Source organism: Pteropus vampyrus, unplaced genomic scaffold, assembly GCF_000151845.1.
Source record: "Pteropus vampyrus isolate Shadow unplaced genomic scaffold, Pvam_2.0 Scaffold45, whole genome shotgun sequence".
NCBI lineage: Eukaryota > Metazoa > Chordata > Mammalia > Chiroptera > Pteropodidae > Pteropus > Pteropus vampyrus.
In genome coordinates this window covers 615,590-626,351 of record NW_011888826.1, presented here as the reverse complement: position 1 = coordinate 626,351, position 10,762 = coordinate 615,590, and the positions used below count along the sequence as shown (strand labels likewise).

At 37.9% G+C, this 10,762-nt stretch overlaps 2 protein-coding genes and 1 pseudogene across 2 annotated transcripts in view; 1 reads left to right on the top strand and 2 right to left on the bottom strand.

Annotated features, from left to right (window-relative positions):
• Window positions 1-1,618: 1,618 nt before the first annotated feature.
• On the bottom strand, window positions 1,619-1,754 carry LOC111738976 (annotated as a pseudogene).
• Window positions 1,755-7,847: 6,093 nt separating this feature from the next.
• On the bottom strand, window positions 7,848-10,756 carry LOC111738969 (atherin-like). The gene is made up of 2 exons (XM_023530039.1): window positions 9,089-10,756; window positions 7,848-8,990 (listed from the first exon to the last, which is right to left on the bottom strand). The coding sequence occupies exons 1-2, from the start codon at window positions 9,722-9,724 to the stop codon at window positions 8,976-8,978; spliced, it is 651 nt and encodes a 216-aa protein (XP_023385807.1). The 5' UTR covers window positions 9,725-10,756; the 3' UTR covers window positions 7,848-8,975.
• Window positions 9,561-10,762, top strand: part of RB1CC1 (RB1 inducible coiled-coil 1) — an 80,699-nt gene continuing 79,497 nt past the window's right edge. Inside the window, exon 1 of the mRNA XM_011359199.2 lies at window positions 9,561-9,688. The gene's annotated coding sequence lies outside the window, so the exon portion shown is untranslated. The remainder of the gene's footprint in view (window positions 9,689-10,762) is intronic.

Sequence of the window (10,762 nt, the reverse complement as noted above, 5' to 3'; positions counted from 1 at the left end):
TATCCAGTGTCTCCACACTGTACATATACTCCCACCCTTTAGTCAGTAGCTGACTCAGTTATCAGATTGACACTAGCAGTGCTTGTGTTCAGATAACACTTATTTTACTTAATAATGGCCCAAAGCACTAGAATAGTGATGCTGACAATTCAGAAATTCCCAAAACAAGCCTGAAAGTGCTTTCCTTAAGTAAAAAGGTGATAATTCTCTATTTAATAAGGAAGGAAAAAAGGTTGCTAAGATCTATGCTAAGAATGAATTTTCTATCTATGAAATTGTGAAGGAAAAAGAAATACATGCTAGTTTTACTGTCACATCTCAAAATGCAAAAGTTATAGTCATGATAAGAGCTTAGTTAAGATGGAAAAGGCATTAAATTTGTGGTAATTACTGGGTAGTATTCAATTGTATGAATAGAATATACCACAATGTACTTATCCATATGCTACTGATGGACAATGTTTTTTTCTTATGTCACTTTATCCTTGTCAGTGCCTCGTTCATCATATATTTTTGTTGAGTGAATGAATGAACTAATAAAACACTGAGTAATAAGAAACATTGCTAAGCATGCTAGACATCTGGCATGGACGTTGAGGGCCTGTAGTTGATATTCCAAACTACAAGTTACAGTATCTAAGGGAAGACATAGAGTTGTTGAATATCCACAGAAATCAAATCCAAGTCCACTGCCATCATTTCAAGACCTTAGAGGTAAACGGGAGGGGTTGGAGAAAAATAGCCTTTTACTGCATTTGAACTCTGTGTACTTTCACAGTTTTCATAATTTTCATTAATAGCCTCAATCACCAGTTAGTCAAAGAAACAGTATACATCAAGGATAATTTTTCTACTTTTAAATGTAAACAGTACCTCATTAGTCATCTTTTGAATTGCAGAGACACACCCGGCTGGCTAAGGGCCATCACACCCTGTCTATACTTAGTTAAAAATAAAAGAGGTTAGGTTGCTTTGTTGCTTAAAGGACAGGCAGATTATTTAAAGTTCAAGTTCATATAATGATTCCTCAGTTGTTTTCCATATCATGACAAAGGGCAGCTTCCATGTAAGAACTTTATAACACTGACTATTCACTGATGCAAGTTCTGGCACAGGACATTGTTTAATATATGGTATGATGCACTTTGTGGCGGAGGCAAGGAAGCGCTTAACGTCATTAATTTTACTAAGGCTAAACTTAGAAATTTCTGATCCCAAAGAAAAATGCCATATACTTCCTGGTATTTAGCTTTCTACCATAGGAATGGAATTCACTCTAAAAGTTTACAATTACAGATATTAGAGAATATTTTATGAATATTTTAAAAGATGCTAGTCTTGCTTCTCTCCTGTCTTGCATTTTAGACTAGTACTTATTATAATGATTCTACCTCCTAATTATTTATATCTTTCAAATTAAAATTGTGCACAAAGGCTTTACTCAGAGAGCCACTTCTAAACAATTTTTCTTTGAGCCAACTTCATGTTGGCTATACAAGCTACAAAAGAAATATTATTCATTCGATAACGGTTAATTAAATGCATGGCACACTAGGCATCTACTGGAGATGTAAGTACTTATGTCTAAAAATGTTGCTTTTAAAATGTATGTATATACTGATGGTTTCATAATTCAAGACAGTAGTCTTGCCATGAAGTAAACTAATGTTCTAGAGAGGAATTCTTAATAAATTGAGAACAAATGAATGTGCGCAAGTTTACACTTGATCTTAGCCAAAAAGCCAAGAAGTGATGTGCACAAGTTTAAAAGTTATTACAATAGCCAAGATACGGACACAACCTAAGTGTCCATCTATTGATGAATAAATAAAGAAAATGTGGTATATTATTCAGCCATGTAAAAGAATGAAACTTTGACATTTGCAACAAGGATTGACCTCGAGGTCATTATGCTAAATGAAATAAATCAGACAAATACAAATACTGCATAATCTCATTCCTATGTGAAATCTAAAACAAACAAAAACAAAAAAGCCAAACTCATATATACAGAGAATAGATTGGTGGTTGCCAGAGGTAGGGGCAGGGAGTGGGAGAAATGAGTTGAAGGATGTCAAAAGGTACAAACTTTTCCAGTTATATAAGTCATGGTGCTGTAATATAACAGCACTATAATATACGGTGATTATAGTTAATAAAACTACATTGCACATTTGAAAATTGCTAAGAGTAGATCTCAAAAGTTTTCATCAAAAGAAAAAAATTTTTTTGTAACTACGTAAGTGTGATGAATGTTAACTAGTCTTATCACGATCATTTTGCAATGAGTACAAATACAGAATCATGGTGTACATATACATCTGAAACTAATATATGTTATATCAAAAATACCCCAATTTTCAAAAAGTTACTAATTATATTATACAAATAGTATGTGTTTATATTGTTTGGTTTTGAGAGAGCAACGATCAGTCCAAGATTGAGATAGTAAAAAATCTTCCAGTACGATCTATTCATGCTATTTAGAATTTTAAATAGAATTTGAGGAAAAACTCAATTAAGCCTGAATTTTAGTTTCCTCATGTGAAATGGCAGTTTGTTATGTGAGATTACATAAAGCATACAAAGTACCTGGTACGATACCTCACACACTCTCATTCAATTTTGTTAGTTCCATTCTCTTCCTCTGAAATCAGCGGCGTATCTAGCACCCAGCATAGATCATTTTAACACCTTCTTTCTCTAAATGAGAAAATTATTTTTATTAATAATCATGAAATGAAAAATAATATAGGCCAGATAGAATTGTAGACATTAAAAATAATTTTATTGGTGTTCAAATATGTACTTATGCCACAAAATTTTTAAAAATAAGTTTAAAAAGTAATAGCCTTGTATTTTTCATTACTTTTTTTTTGGAAAAAGTAAAACTATGAAGAAGTGTTTTCAAATTGAGAACCAAGCAAGATTTAGAGGATGATCTACACATAGAAAGATAGAGCTGAAATTATTCAATTTAGGTTTAGGCATTCTTATAATTATGGTGCTATCATTATATATTTTGAATCTACTGTTTAAATGTAGGATATATAGAGTATCACAGAAGATGGAGACACAAATCAACTTCTCCATAGACTATAATGCTTACTAAAAGATAAGTAATAAAAATACTTATTTTCACATTGAGGTTTATACATTATTAAAATAGGAACCACAGCATTTATTTAGAATTACTTCAGTTGTTCTCTGCCTTGGTGATTTTGCTTCTCAGGACATTTGGCATTTCTGGAGACACTTCTGGTTATTATAACTGGTGAAGAAGAGAGTACTACTGAAATCAAGTGGCCAGAGACCAGGGATGCAGTTAAACATCCTAAGAAGCGTAGAATGGCCTCCCACAACAAAAAATTATCTGGCTCAAAATGACAACAGATTGAGAAACCTTGACTTGGACTAATAAAAGATTTTTTGGGGGAGGAGCATTTTCTCATTGGTATTGTTTAATATTGATGGCACATGGTAATAATAAAAGTGAATTGATTATAGTTATATTTCTTATTGTTGTTAAACAATGATATAGATAATGCACTACTTTATTGCCTGCACTCAGGGCTAATCACTACATTTCCATTAATTTCTTCTAAAGGACTGCTCTTCAAGTGAAGATTAAATCAGATTTCTACTTTTAAGTACTTTTAAATCACCTTGGTGATGGTTAAATGAACCATAGCTTAGCAACAAGTGATTTATTTGGCTATTCTCTGTTCCTTTACAAATTTCACTTGATCTTTTAAAATAGAATTTAAAAATTTTGTTTTGTCGAAATACAATTCACATACCTCAAATCCACCATTTTAAAGTGTACAATTCAGTGCTTTTTAGTATATTCAAAATGTTGCATAACCATCATCACTAATTTCAGAACACTTTAATCATATTCGAAAGTAACCCTTTCCCAGCTCCTGACGACTAATCTGCTTTCTGCCTAGGAATTCGTCTATTCCAGACATTTTATATAAGCAGAATCAGAGTATGCGGCTTTATAAGACTAGCTTCTTTCACTTAGTATGTTTCCAAGTTTCATACATGTTGTAGGATGTGTCCAGTACCTCTTTCCTTTCCACTGCCCTTTAATCTATTTATTGCACGGATTTGGATCTTTCCCTTTTTTTTTTTTTTTTTGAATATTAAGAATGCTGCTGTGAACATTTATGATCTCATTTTTGTGTAAACACAGGTTTTTAATTCTCTTGGAATGGAACCTAGGAGTGGAATTGCTGGGTCATATAGTAATTCAGTTTACTAAATGAGGAGTTGAAATTTTTGGATTACATATATTATATGACTATGCCACATTTTTGGTTATCCATTGACCAGTTGATGGACATTAGGATTGTTTCCAGTTTTTAGCTGTTAAAAATGATGCAGTATGAACCTATGTGTACAAATTTTTGTGTGGACACGTCTTATTTCTCTAGGAGTGAAATTAATGGGCTATGTGATAGATAAGTCTGTTTAATCTTTTGAGGAACGACCAATCTGTTCCCAAGTGGCTGCACATTTGAAAACCCTACCAGCAATTTATTAGAGTTCCAATTTTTCTACATCTTTGTTATTATCTGTCTTTGCAAATTAATAGGGCTATTAAAACAAATAGGTTTATTATTGTAAAGTCCATGTTTGGCATTTAAGACACACTCACAAGTATTTCATGGGCTTCAGTTAGGTTATGCTTTTTAAAAATAAACAACCATAGACTTCACTGTTGAGGTATATAGTCAAAATAGGAAACCGCTGATAGAAAAACTAGGAGCAAAGAATCTCAAGGTTTGGGACCTAAGTCATTGAATTGAATGTCTTTCAAGCCATTAGAGCATGATAAAATCAATTTAGTGAAGATTATCATTGGAAAAAATAGAACAGAATAGAAAAAGATCAGAGTATATCACAAGCAGTGTAAGTTCTTTTACATAAAACATGGTTTCATTGATACAGTGCCCTGTATGTGTGTACCATGTTAGTGTTAAAATATATTTCTTAATACAGGTCACAAAGAAGCTCCCGAAGTCTAAGTACCACTTGGTGTTTGACCCCAATTCATATCTGTATCTGTAGGGCTGTAAATTTCTGCTGACATTCCAGCTCCACTTTTAGATATTTTGCTGAGCTTTTCTTCTAAATATTGAAAGATAAGAACTTAACATGAAAAATGTTTTGTCTCAATCTATTGGTTTAAAACTGTTTGAAAATTAAGCATTTTAGAAGTATTTTCTTGTACATGTTGCAGAATTAGAGACAGCATTACTCACAAGCTCATTAAGCACATCACTAGCTTTGAAGACAGTCACTTGTAAGTTAACTACCATTATCATTAATAATGTGTGAGTACCAACAGATCAACTGAGTAGGGCAGCTTTAAGGTCTGTAAATACTACTGAAAACATTAACTTAATAATCATAGTGGCAGAAGCCTCTCAGTAGTATATGACCATGTTTACACACCAAATTAGCTATGATCTTAAAAACAAAGTCCAAAACTTTAGAAAAGGGGTTAACCTTTAAAAATAAAAAATTGTTTCATATTTTTAATAAAGTCAAATTATATCAATCATGGTTGCTGGTTGTTTGAACATAATCTAAAAGAAAATTAGGGTAATAACACTAAGTTGTTTGAGAAATATCTAATACATATATGAAATCTGAAATCAGGCAGTAAACAAAACTGTGTACTATAATCTTTTCAATATCCTTATGTACTGTTAGCTCCCATATCTGTGATTATACATCTGCATTCAACCAACCACAGCTAGAAAATAAGTTATTTGTTGCTGACATATACTATGTAGTTAGGCCTATGATAGTTGCATTTATACCAATACCGAATACTTACACTTTCTTTTGTTATTATTCCTTAAATAATACAGTATAACAACTTTTTACATAGCATTTACATTGTATTAGGTATCATAAGTAATCTACAGATGATTTAAAGTATGTATGAGGATGTACAAAGGTTATGTGCAAATGCACCATTTTATATAACATTTTTCATATTAAGTTCTTATCTTTCATAAGGACTTGAGCATCTGCAGATATTGGTGTCTGTGGCAGGCATGGGAGTAAGGGGTGGCTGATACTCATTTCCCCAAGGATATCAAGAGACAACTGTCATATAAACTTGTCATTACAATAATTTTTCAATGGCCCCCCTGTACGAACTTTTGAGATACTTGAGGGCAAGAATTTTCCACAGTAACTTACCTAGTTAACCTTCAAATATTTAAATTGCTAACTATGTGACAAGCTTTCTATAAAGTTCTAGGAACTTAAAAATGAATAATTCACAGTTCCTTATCTTAAGGGATTCAAAAAGAGGGGAGACAAAAATTTATAATTGTGTGACATGGAGCACAGGGAGTAGAAGGATGAGCAATCACTATATTGTTTAGCAGGTAGAAGCTGGCCAATATCCAAGATCTGTTTTAAAGGATCACTTTAAAAGGTGAACAAGAGGGGAAGAACATGACTTGATGAAGAAACTCATATAAGACACATGTAATAAGGAAAAGTGCAGGGAGATATAGCTGGAGAAATGGTTGGTATTAAATAGTCTTATGCTATGTTAAGAACTTTAAATTGCATCTAATATACGAGACCAGAGGAGATTGTTAGGCAAGGAAGAGTCATGATCAGATTGATCTTGGATGGAGTAAGAAACTACTTGGGAGGTGAGTCGAGTCAAAAACTGAGGGCCTGAAAAAGGCATAGGGCAGTCAACAAATGTTTGGGTGTACGCTACTGTATATCTGATACTGGGAAAACAGTTCCTCTATGAAAAAATAACTTACATTTCAGCTGGTTAGACAGATACTTAAAGACATAACATTAAGAATCTAGGGGAACCATGGGTATGTCTGGGAAGGATTCCCTGAGAAAGTGAGACTGAAGTTGAGACCTGAAGGAAAATCAGATTTCAAATATTGAAACTAACTTGAAATACTTAGGGTGTTTAGCAGTAAACTGTATAATCCCTACATACTCCTAAAGAGAATAACTTTCTTTTGCCTACACTATAAATCTATCAAAGAAACTAAAAGTTCATTAAATTACAAAAATAATAATGTGATGAGAACGAGACTAGGTCCCTTGTCTCCTCTCCTGTAGCATCTTATATTTGCATCATTTACATTGTTATAGTTATCTGAATTTGGAAGAGGACAAATGAAAGGTCAGATTTCAGGACCAAGACAAACACTACAAAAGGGAAGGGGGAGGTAAAAGATTAAATAATTTAAAATGACAAATGCTTTTTAAAGTTCAAAAAAAGTCTCAGCATTGTCTATTTAACACAATAATTTGGAGGGCCCTATTAATCTGCAATTTTAGTGAGAAAAGCACAGTAAGTAAAAATGAGACAGTGGATTGAGGACTTCTTAACTAGAAGCTTGGTTGAGAAGTAATGTTGCATGAGGGTTTTTTGTTTGTTCTTGTTTTTATTTATTGAGAGGGTACAGATATTTTTCAATACCCTTGTTTGATGGCAAACGTCACTGTTGAGACTTATTGTGGGCACGTGTAGTTTTAGTAACCTGTAATAGTTATTTCCTCTAGATACCTGCATATATATATATATATATATATATATATATATATATATATATATGTAAAAGAATTAATGTTAATTCATTTTCACTTATCAGTAGGAAAGAACATGAGAAGCATATAAACTCTTAACATTTATACTCTGGAGGTGTAAACCTTTAAAGTACGAACCAATCACTTCTGGTCATTTCTTCCAGTTTATGACTAAGAGAAGGGTCACATAATGCATTCATTTAGGACTGGATTAATTTTGTTTTTCCCAAGAAAGAAGTCAGAGAGACAAGTAACTTTAAAACATTTTATTATTTAATACATTACCACTGGCATAATCTAGTGATGTTTTCAGTTGTATCTGTAACGATGAATGCCATTGACAACTAAGAGGATAGTCAAGCACCAATATATTCTTTAGAGGCCTATTATGGCTGCATTTGGCTTACCAATTTTCTGGCCAAATCCCTTCCTACTGCGTTTTTTTCTGTGTACTGATTACTGTTCTGTCCCTCAAGGCATAGTAACATTTTAGTCTCTTAATTTTCACTTTTCTGCTGTATCTTGCTGGGGTGAAATAATAGAACTCCAGCTTAAAAAAAAAAGTAAAATGACTTCCCAAAGACAAGATCACTCTGGGATACACAGGAGTGTAAAATAAAAAACAAAGTGGTAAAAATAATAAGCCCTTCTCAAACAACTTTCAGAATCCAGGTTAGTGTGATGAAAACTGAAAATCCCTCACGTTTACCAGTTGGTTCAATCATTTTTATCAGTTTCCACTATGACAAATGAAGGACTGCGAACTACTTCCTAATAGTACTTGGTGCCACTGAAGAGTGACAATACTCATTTTTATGCAAACAACTCAAAAGCCTTCTGATGACTAAGCTTTTACTCATACCAGATATTTCTGGATGTAACAAGAATTTAAAATATTATACAATTCTTTTTACGTGTAACTTCTCAGATTTTAATACTCAAGCCTGTGGTTTCAAGTTATTGAATGAGCATCTTCACAAAATTAAGGTTCTCCTGAAACTGCTTCCCATCCATTATAGTATTCTTGCTAACTCATTAGAGAACTCAGTATTTTTAAAGCCGAAAACAGGTAGTCGTGGCTTAGCGCTTTCATCTTCATTGCAATCGACCTAGCGTTAGCTGTCTTCTCTTTTGGATGTTTTCTTTGCCTTACATGGTCTGAGAAAAACTGTGCCCCCCACACAGGCAGAGTTACCAGACACTTGTCATTCGCTGGCAGTCCGACGGTCGGTCGCGGATATGGTGGGAGGTGGGGTGGAGGTGGCAGTCCTGGCCGGCGCACAGCCCTCCCGGTACCTCATCCTCTTACAGATCTTGCCCCGGCCTGCGGGCTGACCCGGGGGCTGGCGACAAGGACTCCGGATCTCCGGCTAGTCCGGCTACTCCCCGACAGACTGTGGGAAACGAGCTTTTTCAACTGGGGCTAATCCAAAATTCCGCAGGGTCGGCCTAGCTCAGGCCAACTCGCTGTAGCGAGGAAGGTCAAGCTCACCTTGCGGTAGTACGCGCCCGGAAGGCGGCTAGCACCGAAACAGGCGGCCACAGCAGAGTCTCCCCGGGTCAGGGGAGGACAGCCAAGTGGCAGGCCGGCCGGCAGCGACTGGCGGCTGAGGGTCCGCCTTCCCGGCAGCCCGTCGACTTCCGGACCTGCGCTCCGCCTCTCTGCGCGGCCCGGGTTACGGGGCGCGCCCCTCCCCCGCCCGCAGATTCCCGGCATGCTCCGCGGAGGAAGGGACGGAGTCGACAATAACAAACCAAGCCGCGGCCGTGTCCGCTGCCCTGCCGACCTCTCGGTGCTGCCTCGGGGTTCTCCTGTCGTCCCGGCCCCTCGGCTCTGACGGGCCGTGGCCTTCTTTCCCCCGGTCCCCGACCCAGAGCCGAGGGGCCTGACAACGTCCCTTCTCCGCCCGGACCCCTCCCTGCCGTCTGGAGTTCGGGGCCGCGGCAGGCACCAGGACACCGGCGGTTGTGTCGGTTGGTGGTGCCGGATGAGCGGTTGGTAGCTGCCGCCGACGAGGAGGCGGCGGCGGAAGATGGTGCCAGGGGTCGCCGGCTCTGCTGCCGCCCCCGACGGAGAAGGAGGTGCTGCCAGGTAAGTGTTGTCGCCGCCTGTGTCCCCTTCTCCCATCTGGCACCGCGGCCGCGCGGCGAGCCCCAGCACATTGGGTCGGGGGCGTCGGGGTCCGGGTCCGACCACAGCGCCGCCCGCTAGTGTGTGCGCCCGCGGGCCCAGTGCGTCCGGCCTCGGCAGGTGTCGCCTTGCAGTCGCCTCCCTAATACTACAGCCCTTGTGGAGACACACGGCTCGAGTCGAAGCACCACAGGCCTGTGGGAGGTGTAGGGTGGACTCACTCTGTCAGGGCCTGTCTGTTGCTTCCTCGGATGGGGCCTCCGGGGTGCCTCCCTGCTGACTTGCAGGAGTGGTCGAGGGGGAGAGACGCCCGAACCTACGGGGACGCATCCTTACTCGTTAACCACTGCCAGGCTCAGCCCTAATGGTGTCTTTGACTTGAGAAACCGGAGAGTGGAATTGGGCCGAGACCGATTGAAGCGTACAGTGGGAGGAACCGGGAGATGTCTTGTCCCGACCCTGGAGTGCGAGGATCAGTATAAAGTTACTCCTAGGAATGACTCAGCCTCTGCGCGCCCCACTGATAGATTCAGGATGGGGTGTGTGTGCGGATTTCACAACTTCTTTGGTATAAACAGGAGAACAACAGGAAAAATGGCAGCTTCTCGGGGAATATCTTTATAGTTTCTTCCACCGCTTGGTGGATGTGCTGTTTATTGTTTACAGTTTCATGATCTAGTCTTTTTCATTATGACTCTTTAAAGTGTAGTCATACCACGAAGTGTTGTGGGCCTGGGTGCCAAGGAAGACTAATGTGCTTACTGTTGATAAAGAGTCACGTTACTACAAGACATTAAGCTAGATAGGAATGTTCACCTCAGGTCTTCTGTGCACAGAGCAGTGATTTGGGTTATATGAAAATGTGCCTATCTTGCTAACCACTTTATAGTTTCTAGTTTTTTGTGTGTTGATGGTGCTTGTATGGTTTATCCAAAGGGTTGGAAGGTTAGTCACCTAGGAGGAGAGCACTTTTAAATAGACAAATCTGGGTTAGTCAAAAAACTGATATTTATGTGTTTGATACATAGAGGGCTC

Excerpts from the sequence above, each read along its gene's own strand:
- LOC111738969 (XM_023530039.1), bottom strand. The coding sequence starts at position 9,724 with ATGGGAGAAGGGGACACAGGCGGCGACAACACTTACCTGGCAGCACCT.